This window comes from Macrosteles quadrilineatus, unplaced genomic scaffold (genome assembly GCF_028750875.1).
Source record: "Macrosteles quadrilineatus isolate MER2022 unplaced genomic scaffold, UCM_ALF_1.0 Scaffold_9__3_contigs__length_116548681, whole genome shotgun sequence".
Lineage (NCBI taxonomy): Eukaryota > Metazoa > Arthropoda > Insecta > Hemiptera > Cicadellidae > Macrosteles > Macrosteles quadrilineatus.
This window is the reverse complement of record NW_026542602.1, coordinates 18334207-18354074: the sequence shown is the minus strand read 5'-3', so window position 1 is coordinate 18354074 and position 19868 is coordinate 18334207. Positions and strand designations below refer to the sequence as shown.

Below are 19868 nucleotides of genomic sequence, written 5' to 3'. Positions count from 1 at the left end.
TTATGAATATTACAATATGTAGAATTATTTAGCATCATATTTCAAAAAGTAAGTATGATCAAAATATTATGTAATAATGACAAAAGCATTTTACAAAAGGCTATAAAAAATCATCTTCAACTATGGATAGAACTGCACATTCTATTCCCATTTTAATGTTGTTGTCAGTTTTAGATAAAATGAACAGTTGACACCCAACAGAGTGAATGAATGTTCATTACTGATGTCTATCAAATAGAAACCCTTAACACTTAACAAACCCAAAGTGAAGGGACCACCTTTTGTAAACTATTTATGTAACAAAAATTAAGGTAGACAATTTGGCTTTAGAAGGTAACACACTCTATGAGCAGTTCGTTCAATTATGTTTTTGATAAAGAATTGGCTTCAATGTGTCCATAAAGATGGGTCAATCATATTATTTACAACATTTTCTTGCTGCTAGGGAAGGGTAAATGAAGCAAGGCAGTGTGAGCAGAGAAATCCCCAGTCAAAACTCATGTATACAAATAAGACTAACCTGTTAGAGAACCTGTTAGTGTTGGTTGTTAGTGAAGTGACGGAGGACAAGTGTTTGGACCGTAGCCTGGCGAAGAAGTGACGTTGACTTCTGGTTGCAGGCTGGCGAGGTGGCCCGCGGCCCGACACCAAACTACTCTGCGACATTTGTAACAAGAGTTATCGAACAATGAACAGCCTGCGAAATCACCGCAGCATCTACCACAGAAAGTTCCGAACTGAGAGCAACTCGCATTTTGCGACACAGGATGACAGGAATCAGTTTCAATAAGTGAAGTGAGAGTGTAAAGTGACGCGAGTGATTTGTTAGGCTACATTCCAAAACTGACACTCGAAATGATAACTTTCCAACCAAATATTACAGTGTGATGAGAATTTTTTTACATCTTGGTTGTATAAAGTATGATTTCCAAACAGTGTTATGGTATCTAACAGTTTAAAAGGTATATATCATTTTAGAAAATTCCCTGTAGAAATGTGTCAGAGATATGTTTCTTGAGGCGTTGTTAAAAAAAATAAAACTGGCACATGTCTTAGCACTTGTAAAATAACCTAACTTTCCATTTAAACGCATCTACTGTGGGTTTTTTGCAGAGAAAATGTGCCTGGATCAAGTCGTGTTTCAATGGAAAAATTCTACCATGAATGCCGGTATAAGGGAAAACGGCAGTAAAATTTGTCCCCATTACACGTGTTTTAGGGTTGTTTTGATGCAAACACTTTCCCATGCATTTTGGCACTTGTACAAACAACTTAAATTGATATATGTAAAAGTAAAATGAAACATACCTTAACAATGTGAAAGTTATGATAAGGGCTAAAAACATTGAAATACTTACCTGTTGTAGTATGTACTTAGAGATATATATATAGTAAATCTATTAATCCTATATTAGTGCCGCATACATGTTATTCGTTGTAATGCTTGCCTTCTTAATTGTTCAAGCTTATTTTTATAAAAATACTAAACTATTTTAAATACTGATTAGTCTAAAAGTATTACCATCTATATTTTGGGGAATGATGAATTGAGTATTGTATTAAATATACTTAATGTTCATATCTAACACAGAATGAAAGCATATTACCATAGACAAATAGAATTAAATATAGATCGACAGCAGTGCTGCGGTTAGAATCTGTTCTGGCGTCCACCGCCAGGAGCGCTGTGTAGTTACATAGCACGTGTGCCTTAACTACACGGTGCTCCCAGCGCTGGACGCCAGAACTTATGCTAACTGCACCACTGCTATTGGTCTATATTTAATTATATTTTCTATATGATATTACTAATCTAAGTTTAGGTTTCCTATGACGAACTGTTTTCTGTAGTGTATTGTGTTACATTTTCCATTATTAAGACTTAATTACAATTAAAATAGACATAATTTATGGGTAACAATTTGTTTCTAAGGTTCCCATATTATTTTAATAGTTTGTAAGCTTATTTTGTTATACTTTGTTTTTATTGTTGATTTGCTAACTAAACTTATAGATTCCTTCAAAAAATATTTATTTTATGTTCAGGTTTTTATTTAACTGAATTTCCTATGACAGTAATTTTCAATACTTATTTGATATTTTAGCGAATTTCCCTAATGGGAAAAAACCTAGCCCCGGGACCTATTTACTTTTTCATTTCTATGTCCCTAGAGGACAAAACACTGGGTATTTGCACAAATTTTTTATATATGTCTGTGAACATGATAACTCGAGTAATTTGGTCCAATTTCAAACAAATTTGGCATGAACATGTAGGGCTGGATGCACTTGAATTGGTTCGCAAACTAGCAGGATGATTGGGTCATGAGAATGGGGTTTGGGGCTTAAAATTTTGCAATAATGGCTTTTTTTATGTTTACTCTTAATTTATGTACATATTGACCGTCACTCGTAATAGACCATTGTGTAGAGCGGAAATATTTTAATCAAAGTTATTTATTTCATACTATACTATTAACATTAACCAAAAATTTTTTTTCTTTCCCTGTAGCAGCAAACATAGGTTCTCAAAAAAATTGAATAACATTTAAAAAATAGGGAATAAATAATCTGATAAGTTTAAGAAAATATTTGAGTAAAAATCCAATCAATCATATGGAAATTTGCCTAGTCTGCAGGTTTACTGCGGTGGGGTTACGATCGGTATTTATTTTGTTTATTATTTAATTTTCCTGATGTTATATAGGTAATATTTTCAAGACTCTATCTCAATAAGTCGTTTTACTTAGCGGGAAGTAGGAGATGGATCTTTGTGTAGTAACAATATTAGATACTATGATGTGAAACATTATTCTTCTACTTAAGTTTAATTATCGTTGAATCAACTCTTTTGGGAATATGCTTCCTACTTAATGTTGAAAATTTCAGAAACACCAGTCTTATTTTGTTGGAAACATCCAGTCGTTTAAAGACATAATAAATTTCAATACAGTTTACACATATCTTTTTACACAAGGCTATGCCTTTTTACCTATAGTTTAATATTACACCACCTTTTATTATTTAAAAAGTTACAATTGAGAGACTTATTAAATATTTGTATGGATTTTGTTCGTACAAGTACAAGACTGCTATAAAAACACTGCACTTGTTTGTTATAAATATTTAGGTTTATACATTTGTAAATACCTCAATATATATGTTGAAACACAATCACCTTAATAGTAAATATTTTAAAAACAGATTGCCGTAGATCAGTTTTATATTCAAACTTAGTCTACAGAAATTTAAAATATACAATAAATTATTTATAATGTAAATAGGGTTGTAAAAATGAATAATAGTATGGATTTATTTGTTTCGGGAATATATTAAAGGTTTTGTGATTTGGAAATTTTGGACGATTTAGTCAATCAAATTTAGAGGTTTTACATTGGTCTATTTTATTTATTAGGTTTTAAATTTTAATAGTTTTATTTTTTAAGTTGTAAGATTTATTACAAATAGAAACTAACACTTTACATTTGTTTAATGTGTCGGCATTATTAATTAGTTTGTATGATTTCATAATCAAACATATTTTTACAATAGAATTTTGTAAAGTAATTATTCTGAATTAATCAGCATCATCAATTGACATTACTCAAATTATAACAGATCTTGAGTATTTTGGGGTGAATTGTTTATATTGTTTGGTTATTAAACAGTTATTTATTTACTAAACCGACTATGATATCCCCTTGTTGTAAAGTTATCATCCTTAGTTCACTATTCAAATATAATCAGGGTATAATACATTTTACCTAAAAAATGTATGCATTATGCAAATTAGGACCATCTTCAAATGATCCAAAATCGTTTGATCCACCGTGATTATATTGCCGATCGTTTGATCGAAAATCTTTTGATCTACCAGTTAAAAAGCCGTTCGTTTGATCCACCAGTTATAAAGCCGATCATTTGATCCAAAAGTACAGTCATAACCAGGAGTACAATTTTACATTGTGGAGTGAACTTATGAAATAGACTGTACGTTTCACTTTGGATCATTCGTTCGGGTCGTTTGTTCCAAAACTATATTGTGAGTTTGTTTGATCCAAGAGTATGTACTATTGCGTCTCTCAGATTGAAGGCGTTCAAATATTTGCTGTCGTCAACCGCGTTCCGAGCTACGGTGTAGATTTTCTTAATATTAGAGTCTTAACTCACTCACTCCCGTGTGGAGAGAAGCCATACATACAGAGGAGTGTGATGGCTGGGACTGAACCTGTTAATATTAGAAAACAGGGAACTTTTTTACTGTTTTTACTTCAAATGGTGGATCAAACAATTTTGGATCAAATTAAATACTCCCGTAAATTACAGTCAAGCGAAAGTTAAGATAAAATATAAAGAAATAGGGTTTTGTTCAAAGTTCTTCTCATGGGAATTACACTATTTGGGTCACAAAGTCATGAGTTTTTGGGCCACAAAGTATAATGGAAGTAAACTCCATAAAATTTAAACAATTAACTGGCATATATACTGTATCGTCATTTTAACACCTTGCATGTATTTCTCTTCTTGCGAATTGCTTACGTATAATAGAATTTAAATCTTATAGAATAAATCTGATACAATAAATTTAAGTTTAAATAAGTTTTAAAAAATGTAAGGTTGAAATACTAAAAATTGAATAGGTCTGAACTAACTGCTTTACCTCACTTGCATTTCACTTTTGACAAAATGCCTCAAGCATAGACAAAAAGTTTGATGTTTTTGTGATTGCTTATAAGTTGAGAAGAACATAAAAAGAATGAATTGGTGATTTTTATGGTAGGAAATGAAATTGTATTATAAAAAACAAACCAAATATTGATTTGTTTCTGTACAAGTAAAATGTTGTCACATAATAACATTCCGTGGATATCCTTGATATGGTTTAAATACTAACAGTGCATTCTTAGGTAAATTGAGTTACAGTTAACTATAATTAGTCTGGAACTTAATAGTACAACTCACATGGAGATCAAACCCCACGATTAATGAGACGTCGGCCGATATCAGTGAAATTGAACTCCAATAATATAACTCGAACAATATGAATGAATTGCTTACTGAAAGAATGATAAAAACTAGTATTTTTAAAGCCGTTTGGTGAAAGCCATTTTAACTCCTAGAACTATGTCCAAAAACCTCCCATTTCACCTGTTAATCATTGCTAGCCAGTGTAGATCTAAATCTGATTCTTCATCATCAGAAGTTGATACAAGGGTCGTTACGCTTGATTTTTGTTTCTTGAAATATGACCAGGTTGGAGGGTCCACATGTCTATGTGTTTTCCATTGTGTGGACTTGTTTATGTTTTCGGCACTATATAAAATAAGTTAAGAAACAGCAGGAGTAACCTAGTCAAAGTAGACAACTGACGATAGTCAAACAAGACCCCTGATGTCTGAGGCCTACACAAACCATCTCGCTAGCACACAAGTATAAACATGAAATCAACTGTTTCTCCCTCCTCCCTATCAAGCTCACCGCTCGCCTTGAATACTTTTGAGACAAAGTTGTGATGAAAAACTATTATTTTGAAATGAGTATAAACAAGACCATTAATCATTCATAATGTATTAAATTTAGGCAGGAGCACAATTCTGCACATTTAAATCTGAATATGAGTCGAAGATTGGTGTAGAAAGAGAGTGAGATTGATTTTTTTATAATTTGAAACCAGAGCTAAGATTTACCACACATTTTAGGTTCAAGCTTAACAGATAAATAACACAAATTTAACACATGACCTTATATATTGGGCAAGGCCTGAAATCTGCAGACTTGTAATTTCAATTGTATTTTCTTAACTACGTAATCTGAAATCAATAACTTCTTTAGAATCAAATTTAAAGTAAAAATATTATATTTGTTATTATATCTGTAATTACCTAGCCTATGATGAAATTTCAACTTATAACTTGATTCTAGAAACGTTATCAGGGTTAGATTGCTAAGGTAAGAAAATATTATCATTATACAAGCAAACTAAGGCTGAGCAACATGGATTAAATTACCATTTTAATCAAAACATTTGGTTTTCACTTATTTTAACTTTCCAAGACAAGTAAAATAACTTCTTTATCAACATTGAAGTATGTTATTTTATCCACAGATATACATTTTATTCGCAGATTGCAAATACAAAACATCTAAAAACACCTTAAAGACAAATTCTGAAGAGTAGTATTGTTTACAGTTTTTAAATAAGGGTAGCATATTACATTGAACATTTGTTTTTTGTGTTTTTGGCTTTACAGTAGACTCCCTCTTATCCGGACTCCTTGGGACAAAGGCTAATCCGGATAACGGTTTTTCCGGTTTAACCAACGTCCCCAAAAACTCGTTAAAACTGACCGTTTAAATGCGTAATGTATGGTGCATTTGACTTAAATTTAGGAGACCATTGTATTTAGACACGTGATCACTGGTCTCAAATCTTTCCCTTTAAGAACAGTTGTTTCAGTACTACCCACTTCCTGCCGATCTAGTCCGGTTAAAGAGATGTCATTTCCATCGAGTGTAGTCCGGTTAAACCGATGTCCCGTTTAAAGGTGTCCGGATAAGAGGGAGTCTACTGTATAATACTTTTCACACCAGAGAGTACCACTTGTCGTTAGGAGTTATACATGGCCACTGAGATTATTTAAATATAGTAATTTAAATTTGGAAGAATTGATTATACCTTAATAGATTTTATCAGTTGACTTTAAAATATTTGGAATATTACAGATCTTAAACATTTATTTTACTAAAACATAAAAAAAAGGAACAGATGCAGAAATTGCTTAAGAAAAAAGTTCCAGGCAGTCTAGTAAACCAAAAGGGTAACAACACACTTATCTTGTAGTGGGAATGAAGCGTAAGCTATCTTAAAGGGTGAAGTATTAATAATCAATGTGTTGTGCCTGTTGAGTCTACTATCAACTTCCTAGAACTCTTTTTTTAAGTTAGGCCTATATCTTTACTCAGGTCTAGTTTAAGTAGCCTAGCTGACCGAAAGGAAAAACAGGACAATGGCAGGGCCCAACCTGCGAGTAAATCCCATTAGTCAAGTCTTCCTGAATAAAACTCTTAAAAGTGAAAATGCTATCAATTATTTTAAAATATTGTTTTATTTTAATAGTTATCTTAGAAAAAAAACAAGGTAACAAATTAATAATATTTTCAAATTATTGGTTACATTTTCATTTTTAAGAGATGTATTCAGGAACGCTTGTGTATTGGGATTTTCTTGAAGGGTGGGCCCTGCAATGGTCCTGTTCTACTCTTTGGTTAGGTAGCCCGCTTCAACTTGACCTGAGTCAGGATATACTTTTGACCTGTTCCTTCTTTCCTGATGTAAACGTACAATATCAGTGGCATGTATAACCTTGTGTATGTTCTGTCTGTTGATTTATGCCCTGTAATTCCTGTGCTGTACAGGGCTTTACAAAGGACGCGCAGAAGCGACACACCTCTCCTTGTAAAGCCCCGTACATCGCAGTGGTGGCTGGTGGTGGTGTGGTGGTCTGATGGTGTGCTGGTGTGCAGGTCTACGTAAGGTGTTCACCTGTTTGGCGTGTGGAAAGGTGTTGTGCTCCAAAGCGAGTCTAAAGCGCCACGTGGCTGACAAACACGCCTCACGCCACGAGGAGTACCGATGCGCCATCTGCGAGCGAGTTTACTGCTCGCGCAACTCGCTAATGACGCACATCTACACGTACCACAAGCCTAAGCCATCAGACCACCTTCATCACCACTCCGCTGCCGCCACTGCTGCCGCGGCCTTCACCGATATTATGTACAACCCTGATATAAAGCCCCAGGTATGCCTAGGTTTATCAAATCAAAATGGTTCTCTAGTGCTTCTCAGTAACTTTCACAATTACTCACGTCATGATAGTTTACTGACGAGTACAGTTCTAAATACACATGAGAATACTTCAAATAAACCATTGAGAGACTCAAATATGAAAATAAATCAATATAAAGACTCATCGATTTCAGGATATTGAAGTAGTCAACCCATCAATATGGACCAGCTGCCTCCTATTTTCTATTTAAAAATAACACAAATGAATGAAATGAACCACTCACAGTTTGCGCTAAAGACTAACATTACTTTTTCTACCATAGGTTTTGTTACTATGATAGTTACTATGATGATTAATAGTTAATGTGACATAAAAAAAAATGCTGCAACTAACAACAAATCATTCCGTCAGTTTGACTTATTTATAAAGTTGACGTTTTGCATTGAAATCAGTAATTTTCCATCAACTCGGGCTTTTGCTGGCTCGATTCAATTACATACATTTGCATTATAAAACTGGTGACAAATTTTTTAATATTGTATAGTTCTGTAAATTTCTAGGTAAAGTCACCTTTTTCCATGAATATGAGAAAAATACGTTTATATATCCCAAAGACCATTTTAAAATATTTTTCATCATACTATCCGGAAAGCAGCCGTTTTTAGTTCTCTAAATCGTCAGCAAAATCATAGTTTTCAGGTAACTTCAAATAGGGAACAGAAAAAACATATAGTAAAATTTTCGGTTCGCTAACCTCAAAATTTTATCAGTGAATTATGGAAACGCTACTAACCACTTAATATTAAAAAAGTAATGTTTGTAAACAACAGTAACATAAACATTTATGAAGTTTTTTATAACTTCAAAAATTGTATAATGATTAGAAGCTTATTTCCACAGTATGATGAAAATAGTTGTTCATCACACGGAGCAAAAGTGTCCTTTTTGGTACTCAATCGGTAAAACACATTTGCGTATGAAAAAGAGTCACTTTTGCTCCTCAAGATGACTACTATTTTTCTGATCATGCAGTACTTGGCTTTCACAATGGATAAATACACAATATTCAATCAGAATCAATTAGTTTTTGAAGACAGATATACTTTTAACTGTTTGCCTTTTTAAGCTGAATACAAGTGCAGGATAAATGTAGAAGAATGAAGTGATATGACTCCTTGTTACTGACAAAGAGCAGCTTCCTGACTAGGAATGGAGAATACTGGTTATTAGGGAATATGCATTTGATAATTAATTTTAATTAAACTTTTTTTACCTGCCAAACTACAATTAATGTATACAATCTTCTAGTTAACTCAAATTTAAAATGAACTAAAACACAGTGTTCTGTACTATTTAAAATTGTGTTTGTGTGGTTAATTATAAACCAGGTAACTTTGTTAAGTCTTGAAAAAAACTACAAATAATTTTTCATCTGGATGGACTACCATAAAAAATCTTGGTGTGGACTTTGGACTTAACTAATTATTAATATATTTTCATTTTCATTTTCTGTAAAGTTGGCATTGAATCAATAGCACAAAGGAAAAGTTCAACAGATTTGACAAAACTTTTAGGAAGTTGGCTTTGTAGCTTATTAAATTTGATTTGGGTAGTTAGCAAATGCACAATGTTGCGTAGTTATTGCGAAGATTAGTGTGAATAATAGAGATGACAGCTTTGTTCTAAGATCATTATTTTAGTTAGGATCATTAAATGAAGCCCAATGGATCAAGTAGAGCTGGGTTCATATTCAAACCATCAAAAAGCTTGGTATAGTTCCGCCGTATAGAAAACGACCTGCGTGCTAATGCTAAACCAATGCTAGAAGGAGGTCGCTTTCTAAGCGGCCGAACTATAGTTACTTTTTTTCTAGATCAATCTGGCAACCTTCTGAATACTAGGTGATCTCATTATCCAATTAGTTACTTGACATAAAAATATAAGATCTTCAGTGTTGACCACAAGTAAAACAATCAAAATGAGGTAAAAAACCCGATTTTTAGTTTCATATTTCTTGTTACAGGGATGGTGATGCCACCGCCCATGATTGGAGGGATAAACGAACCCCAAGACTGCCCCTACTGTCGCCGCACCTTCAGTTGCTACTACTCCCTTAAACGTCACTTCCAGGATAAACACGAGCAGTCGGACACACTTTACGTGTGTGAGTTCTGCCACCGTCGTTACCGCACCAAAAACAGTCTGACCACGCACAAGAGTCTTCAGCACCGCGGTACGTCCGGCATGCTCAAGCGACTGCTCAAAACATCGGCTTTCTTCGGCCATCCGCCCTTCTAACTACACGATAACGCCCGACTCATGTTGTAGGGGCTGAGATGCCTGTGATACTGCTGTCTGCTCGGCTGAAAATGTTCTAAAATCTTAGCAAAAATTACAAATCTTATCGAAATGGTATGGATAGAGGTGTAATAGTAACTCAGTTGAATATATTTCACACAAGTAAAGAAGAACATTTCTTAAATTCAATTTTTAACGCTCACAGATAATGTTTGGACAATTTTGAGCGGATTGATGCATACATGTAACAGCTGAGCGATATTATTCAACCGGCAGTAAAGAATCTTGCCCTATAATGTTTAATCTTGAGAAATCTTGATGTTATAGAATTGGTATTTTTATAGACATTCCCAACAACAGTGAGTGAGGTAATCAATAATTGTGGTTGTCATTCTGCATCATAATATTTTCAAGTTTTCAAGTACAGTAATCAAAGAAAAAATTCAGATTTTTCTCCCAGATGTTGGTTGTTTTTATTGGATAAACAGTCATTACAATCTGGGCAGCGTATTATGATGCATTTTGCAAAAATCCACTGTCATATTTTTTTACTGAACCGAGAGACAATTTTTATAGTTTTCAACTTAGCTCTGCATTTGTTCTCTGATTGCGGTTTCTACAGTACTTAATTTACTAGTAGGTAACGCATTTCTTGAACTATCTAGGTGAATGTGTTTGTTAGAAAGATAAATAAATAATGGCACGATATATGCATTAATAAGCTAATAATGGTTTTTCAAATATCAGTACTGGTATTTTTATATTAATCAAATAAAGGTTCCTTTGGTGTCGCATATTTACAAGACATTTTTATAACCAATATAAAGTGATTTGACATGTTATAACATATAACCTTTTCTAACATATTGTTCTGAGGCTACTGCTAAGTCTCCACTCGTAAACTATACAGCCAATATGTCGAAGTAGTTGTGTGCCAACATAAACACTTCTTCCACCTCACCTCGAATCAATATTTTATACATTTTTTGACCTAATTATTACGACATTAGTACGATATTGTCAGTTAGTAAGCAGTTAACAGTCAGCAGTTTCACAGGTACAGTCAGTCCCAAAACATGATTTTTGGGCCATACGCATGTTAAAACGTACATAGATTGTGATATGGTACATTACACTTTATAGAAAACTTTTGTGATATTTTTGTATTTTATTATTAAATATGTTATTTGAATGTTTTTATAGGTTATAAAATTTTGATAGCTTTACCATTCCAGTTTAGTTTTTTTTAGCCTTACAGAAATCTATAAATTTGAAAGGTTTGATTTTTAAATACCGGTACCTCATTATCTTTATAGTAAAAGTGTATTGTACTGTATCCCTCTCTAACAACATAAGAAATAAAATCCACAGATGTAAAATTTGTCAAATCTAGTCCTTATCGAACATTAAACTAAATTGTATGGAAATGTTTAGAATTTAATTTGCATTTAAAATGTGATTTATTTATTAAAAACTGGTATTTTATTAAATTTTATTTTGTTAATGTGATTTATCGTAAGTTAGGTGGCTCCAAGTGGTGCTAGAGTTTTGCACCTCTCGATCAAACCCATTGTTCAGAATTGTGCATTTTGTAGTAGTTTCACATTACATGTATCATGAATTACTTTCCACATTAGCCTCAACAATACAATTGATTTGTATACTGTATTTCATATTGGCTTTCATTCATAAAACAAGAAACCTGTATATTATTAGGTAATTTATAACGATTATATTAGGTACGGTACATATTTTACCCAACTAAGTCTGTGTACATTTCAGCACTAACACTCTTAAGCCATTCATTTCTGTGGGACAGCACAATACAATCCAATATAAGATGCCTGACGCACAGTTGCGCACTGCTAGCAGTGTGTAGGTTGTGCTTGTGTACAATAACACTGTAATTCTAGGTACAATCAGCTAGATAATAAGCTAGATCATCAGCGTTTTGATCACAGTGTCTTGATCACCTCCAGTACAACTTTAGCGTCCTTTTGTGCGTTTTTAAAACCTTTGCCTGTCTCGGTGTTTTGGCATATATATATATATGTTTTGAAACAGAAAGATTCTATATTTATGTACGATTCTTGAGAGCTTCCAAGACAAATTTTCTTACTGTCAATTTTCAGGTCCGTTTGACAGTTTCCGTAACGAGAAATTTATAATAGGACAAAGCGTTCTGAAGGGGTTCACTGTAAATACTCTAGCCTATCACTGTAGTTTATGTCGATAGATGATTTTTCAAAATCGAGTCGAGTTTCTGGTTTTCATTTTTTATTGTGATTATATATACCTGTGATTACTATTCGTTATGTTAAGTTACTCGGTGTTGGCATTTCCCCGACGGTTGTACGAGTGGTTGGCAAGGTAGGGTGAGGGGCGAGCGACAGTAGAGGCGCTACATTACACTACATTGACTCGCCTCATAACTGTATTATGTGACTTGGCCTTCCATTCTTCTATTTCTCTTTGATTTTACATATTTAAATGTCTGCCATAGTTTGTACACATCCTCCAAGTTCAGTTTTCTGTTCCTAACTTCAACAGTAAGGTCCCCACTACTTAACCCGAGTTTATTTATAGCTTTAGGTCAACAGTTCTACAGAATGTTTAGTAATGAACTGTTTTCACATTTTCTAAGTTTGTTGTTTTGCCATATCTCAACCGTTATGATTGTAATTGACCGTTTATACGGATGAAAATGTGGTCTACACAACAGATCATTCCTATCCCCTCTATGGAAGTGTTGATCTTTAATTGTTAAGTTATTGATTTTTTTAAAGTTTCTGTGATTTTACTAAATTAAATTATTATATTTAAAATTAAGTTATGTTCCTTGTTGTACATAGCATAGTTAGTTATATGTTTATTGGCCAAGTCATTGTGTGTACAGCTGTAAGAAGTATGATGTTTAATGATACATATCCTATTCTCCTGAATGTGCCAAGTTTGTAAATAGGGTTTGCCGTTAAGGTTCGGCTCCGTTTTCAGTGTTGTCGGTCACTCATCGTCTGTTAGGAGTCGTAAGTCGCATCCAAGATGCGAGGCTCTCGTAGTTTAGTATCTAATTTTTATCCACCCGAGCTTTCCACGATTGAATTTTTTCCACATTTTGGCAAGAATAGGCCTATTTATAGAAATATATATTTTTCTGGCTAGTTAAAAAATTAGTGTTTGGCTCAACTAATAGGTCTATTTTTGAATTCTCCTTTTATAGATGCTGGTAGTTGAGTAAAAATTAGTCATTAACAAAATTACAAAGTGCACTGCACTTAAAATTCAAAATTCAATCACTACTGCAGTTCAGAAGTATTTCACTTAAAATTCAATCGAGGAAATCTTCTATTTTATAAATTATACTAAAATTTCTTCCAGTAAGTAAGTGGTAAGCCTAGTTAAAATTTTCTAATATTTTGATTATCGTGTGCTGTGGTATGCATAAGTTTCATCTAGTATTAAAATTATTTTTTAGTACCGATCTAAATCAAACAAGTACAAATGACTGAATGTTTTTAGACTGTGTTTTTAGAACAACAATCGCTAGAATATGTTCTCAATGGAACAGATCAAGTGTATTTATGTCATTTGTATGAGTCCGTAGCATGTCCGTAGTTGCTAACTTTGGACGAAACATTTCTACTTTATCCTGTTTCACTATAGACTTAATATTTCCTTGCTAGGCCAAACAACAGTTACGTTTAACACAAAAACTACTTATGGTTTTAATTTATAAAGCTTTATTTGGTAAGTAGTTACTGTAGTTTATTTTTCATATTCTCCATTCACTTAATTTTCAAACTGAAGTATCCGTCCGAGGTTAGCAAACATTTCTTATCTCAGTGTTCCCACTCTCCTCTTATCTTTTCTCTTATCAGTACAGAGCTGCCGACATTGCAATCGACTCCCCCACCCCGCAATTGCAGTACAGACGATATTTGCCAGCATGTATAAAAAATATTGCGCTACATCCAATACGTCTGCCTGTTATTGTTGATTTTTATACAATATTTTATGCTGTTACAATATATTATATACACGGATAAGGACCAATAGATATATATTTATACAAGTAGATTTTTATTTTCCGTCACTGCAACGCAATAGTACAAACGCTTATTTTTTGTACAATGATGGCAAATAAGTACCGGTATATAATAATAGACAAGACGAGTTTATATAATAGGCGCATTATCTATATCAGAGTCTAGAAATGTTACTTTGGTTCTCTCGTTACTATAGTTTAGCGATCATACTGGAGTCGGGGGACGTAGGTTATATTACAGTTGTTATTCGTCCTCTGACGCCCGGTCGGTGGCATAAGTCTTATTAGCAGGTTTATTTGTCAGTTTTTGCTGTTTTCATATCAACGCCGATGTTATTTTCTTACACCGAACACAGATAACATGTTGTTACGTTTGTTGGTCCGTAATTTTACAATAGAACAAGTTACAATAGAGAAATAGACAGATACATATTTTATAGCCATTTTTATCAACCGGTTTCCATTAAAGCAGTTGTTGACAATGATATTTATTTTGTGTACTTAGCTGTACAGTATCAGCCAGTTGCTTCTGGCATTATCACAGTAGGGTCACATAGTAGTTATAGGGTCGAGGGTTTTTTGGGTATAACGCTTTTTTTATCGAGTCTATACAACCTTGCCTGTTTATTTAGTGTTTACTGTAATATAGCGTAAGATTTTTGGACGGCTAAGCGGCGTGATTGGGGAGTAAATGTAATATCAACGTTGCCTAGTTGTTTACAAATCTGTGTATTGTAGCGGTCGCCCCTGTTGATGCACGGGGACCGTTTTATCACAAAAGGCACGGGAAATATCTTCTCTCATTAATAACTTGTAGTTTTATCAATATAATATTGTAAAATAATAACCACAATTAGTTGTAATGTTGAGTGAAGGTGGACAGGCGACGAGATGAAACGAATTTGCGAATTTATTTAACAATATTCATTTACGATTATCATGGAAAGTTTCCTACTGGATAGGAATTCAATAAAACTGCAACTGGCTTGTTAAAATTTGTAATAGCCTAGTAAGTGCTGTGAAACTGAAGACTGAAACTTCATCATGTCTGTCCATCTGTCACAGTTATAAGTACATTTCCAATGTATTCCAAGACTGTTTTGATTGGATATTGCTTTAAAATTTTTATTGTTTTTGTTGTTTGTATTATTCTGTATACAATTAATTTATTTTTGCCTCCAAGGCAACTTTGTTAGTTTAGATAAGTTGTAACTCTTAGCATAAAAATACTTTTAAACTATAGTTTATTTTATTATTTTAAGTTAAGCATTGTTTTTCCTTTGATAGTAAGTAATCATTTAAAAAATAATAGACACGTAAGGCATTATTTACAGTTGAAAATACTTACAGTTTCTTATAGGTTACCTCTACCTCAGATTACTCAGGGATTTGTTGTAACTTCTCAGGTATAATTCTCAGGTATTTTATTTTTTATTTTTACTATATTATAACATATTAATTATTTGTTAATTTTAGAATCTTAAGTTCTCAGGGATTTTTAATTATTATAGTGAAGCATTTTCCTATTGGAAATAATGATATTAACGATGATTTGTATGTATACCTCGATAGTAATATATTCTTATATCAGCTCTGTACGATGAAATGTTGGACTCACACGTCTGGGCTTTGCTTCTCTAAAGTTGAACATTGAACATGATCTTAATACAAATAATAATTTATTTATAACTTCTAATTGATGTAATTGTAATGGAAATAAAAAATACTCAATTATAGTTTTGTTACAATACAATGATTTTCTTGAAATGTCGGTAATATCTTAGAGCAACTTTAGATCATATTTTGTTATTAAAATTGTTTGAGATACTAGACTCATCTTTCCATTATCTATTGAAAAATATAGCCATTGACAAGCAAAACAATGATGATTATTATAAAAGTAGTCTCATAATGTCACTGAAAAAAAGCCCAGGGAAATGATCCAAGATATTCCCGTGCCTCGTTCAGCTGCCTTCATAATAAGTACAAATCAAAACTAAGCTACATTCAGTAGTTTAAACACACCCCGGTAAATGGTTATTTGTTTACAGACTTTATACATGTTTTTGTTACAATAGATCGGCTTGTTTACAGACGATAAACATAGTGCTCATAGACATAAGATAGGATAAGTTTTCAAAGTGTTCACCTTTACATAGCCCTCTTTGTTTTCGCCTTTATATTATTTTCTGGTGTAAGCGGATCTAGTTACAAATTTTGTCTTGCATGTCCATTGCTCTTACATGGTTTCTAATTATTGTTGATAGATTCAAATATGCCATTTAATTTTTTTCAATTTTCCTATTTTGTTTTGTTATTGTTTTTGTTATTGCATGGTTTACAAACATTTCAATGATTGATTAAATCTTGTTGTGCCTTGTCATTGTTAAAACTACTTTTGTTTTATTTAAATATTTTTTCACTTTGTGACTGGTCCGTCTTGCCCTGCTGGAGAAATTCAAAACTGCGCTTTTATTCTGTTCTGATAAAAATTCAAAATGTACGTACTTCAGATATATATTCAGGAGTCCTGTGTAGTTTCACTTTTGGTCAGTTTAAGTGTTTGTGTGATGTGGGCCTAGATTAGCTCCGATGAATGTGGTTGCATATCATTTCGGCCGTTTCCTTATTGTAACATTTGATGGTAATTAAAAAACATTCAGTTCACTATCATGTGTTTTATTTTATTCCACCACGGTTCAGTGTTTAAATTTAAATTTAGTTTTAGTTTTAACCCTTTGAACTCAAAGGGACAATAGGTTGGACACAAGAATATAGCCAAACTTCCACTTACAACTATCTCAACCAGAACAACCTGACATGTGCTGCGTCCTGGGAGTAAACTTTTAACTACTAGGTTTGGGCTTTGTGTTGAACATTGTTGTTAGTTTGATTTATGACAGACAGTCTAAGGTATTTTGTCTCAGGTCATTAGGCGACACTGTATATTAAAGGTTGTCACAGTCTGTCATGTCTGTCGCATAAAACAAACAACATAACCTAAATGACTCAGGTGGAAGAGTAAGCGGTACAGGGTGGATTCTTTATGAGATGCACCTAAATTTAGATATTTATAATTTTTGCTTATTTTTATAATGTGATGTCACTGTGAGTGTGTCGATCCACAGAAAACTTTGTTGTGAAATCATGTCCTAAAATTGCATCCTTAAGATGAGGAATATTTAAGTGGTATGAGGTTTACTGCAACAGGAAGGGTAAAGTGTTTTTTTTTTTTTTTGTAAAATGTTAATAGTTTAGTAAGAAATAAAAGCGTTTTCCAAATTTGATCAAAATATGTTCATAAACAAGCAAACTACAACAGTTAACTTACTTAAATGCTCCATAAGAATAACATGGAAATTTTAAATTTACAATTTTTTGGAATTTTCTCCGTAACCTTTAGGCGCATAATAACGCTTCAATATAATAAATTATGTGTTTCTTTTAAGCTCTACAGCTGCTTTTGTTTGTGTTTTTTTTAGCTAATTTAGAAAGAAATTAGGCTAGTAAATTTCATGTTTTTTTGGGTCAAAATAGGAAAAACCAAATTTTACCCCATAAAACCGCCCATTAACCTCCGACCCCATAGCCCGATCATGCTAGTTCCGAACTCGTTTGAATAAATGTAGAATTACACGTTCATTCCAAATTTCATCAAAATCGGATCATTTTTGCTCAAGTTATCATGTTAACGGACACAATATATATATATTCATATATATTTATTAATATTCATATATATTTATTAATATTCATATATATATATATATATATATACATATGAATTTGAACGGATGGTGTTTTTGGCCTCTAGGGATCTCAAAACAAAAAAGAAAATCGGTCCCGGTTCCATGTCTTACCATAAGTACTACGGTAATAGCATATTCCCTCGATAAAAAACATTACCTTAACAAATATAATACACTGGCTAATTTATTCATTGGCTTATCAAAATAATTCTTCAAAGCCATTGGTCCCAGGTCCTAGTTTGATGAGACCTTCAGTAATAGATTATTCATCATTCCCTATATGGGAAATTCACTATAATGATAATATTTAAGAAAAAAACTTTTATCTTATCAGCATTGTTAAGTGCTTTGAGCTTAATAATTTTGGTAGTTTAGTAAATTCGGTTGAAAGACAATTAAAACTCATTCTCAAGATAGAAAATTTGAATTTATTTTTATTGTTTATTATGAAGAAAAGAGTTTGATGTACAGCTGTGAGTCTAACATCTTCACCTCCACAGAAACCAGATGACCAAGACATACATTGTTAATTGGTAATCAAACCACTGAAGCGTGACTAACATGAGAGTGAGGATAATAAGGAAACTAGAATCTGTTGTGCTATGAAACGCTTTGCATTTGACCTTGTATGTTTTAAACTTCTGAAAACAATAGTAAGAGGGAAAATATTCTCCATTTTAATAAATGATTTTTTTAAATGTTGGTGATTTAAAATATCACGTCACTCTGATTTATTTAATATCTATTATTTGGACAGTGTATTTAACTATTTATGGACAAGAAATTTATTTTAAATTGGTAGCTAAGTGTTCACCACATTACCTAAAGAGTGAATATCTTCAAACGCAAGACAAAACAAGTAATGTTTCAGGTCACAGTCAAAATTAGAATGTTAAGGCCGGACGCACACAGATCAAGCATTTCACCTGAAGCAAGTGTTGCGAGGCAAAATGTTTCGCTGGGTACGAGCACCCCATGTATTTCAATGGGACGCCGCACACTGATCAAGCAAACGTTGCGAGGCGCCTCGCAACGCCTTGAAACATTTGAGCAGTTGCTCGACGAACGGAGCCCATACAGCACGATGTTTGATGTTTCAAGGAGCAAAACGTTCTGCGCATGCGCCAAATCCTTTCTAGCTAGTAAAGCTTAGTGGCTTTCAAAATTCAATTGACCGTTTGTTGATTAAAAAATAACTCTTCTTTGAAAAATGACTTTAGAAGTTGCGTTAAAACTTAACAATTATATTTTGAATTTATATTGAACAATACTGCTGTTTAATTTTTCTTGCTACCATTTTGGTAGTCATGCAAAGTAGTAAAATAATTTAGAAATTACCAAGGTTACTCAGTTCATTAATCATTACCTATTTATATAACTCATTATCACGACACTATCTAATAATAATTTCTTACGGTATTTAAAACCCTTTCTATAAAATAGTATAGCATTTATTCGACAATGATTGTAAAATTTCCCTGGATCTGATTTAATTCCTGAGAGTAAAGCTGTCTTTCCACAGATTGATTGGGTGAACCCAATGTTGTCTTTCTATTTAATCCAGCATTTTGCAAAAACTGACATACAGCAATAGTAAACTTCCTCGTCACATATGATAAAACAATACTGCAGTATAAGACCAGTAGACATAATATGTAATTCTAATATTTATTTTTCTTAATTTTGCTTGAAACCAAATGCTGAATCATGCTTGAACACTGGAGAAGCAGTTAAACAAAACGCTTCTCAAGCTAATCGTTGTGCAACATTTTGAAACACTTGAACCACTTGCACACTGGAGAAGCAAATAAACAAAATGCTTCTCAAGCTAATCGTTGTGCAACATTTTGCTTCAGGTGAAATGCTGGATCAGTGTGCGCCCAGCCTAAACAACCAAAAGCAACAACTACCTATCAACCTGCATGAATATATCACTCTTACTTGGGTTTCAATTATGATAGATTTTTTAGTAGAAGTTTATGTTAAGTA

The 19868-nt window shown here is 33.0% G+C and overlaps 1 protein-coding gene across 5 annotated transcripts in view; it reads left to right on the top strand.

Moving 5' to 3' along the window:
* Positions 1 to 11329, top strand: part of LOC129002188 (broad-complex core protein-like) — an 81503-nt gene extending 70174 nt beyond the window's left edge. For 3 of the 5 annotated variants that reach the window (XM_054429815.1, XM_054429814.1, XM_054429813.1), the window contains exons 7-8: positions 7525 to 7799; positions 9811 to 9919. In XM_054429815.1, the coding sequence (XP_054285790.1) occupies positions 7525 to 7799; positions 9811 to 9819 (284 nt within the window). In that variant the 3' untranslated portion in view covers positions 9820 to 9919. Of the gene's footprint in view, positions 1 to 620; positions 1643 to 7524; positions 7800 to 9810 lie in introns of those variants that run through there. The other 2 variants (XM_054429816.1, XM_054429818.1) reach the window with 2 other exon arrangements.
* Positions 11330 to 19868: the final 8539 nt, after the last annotated feature.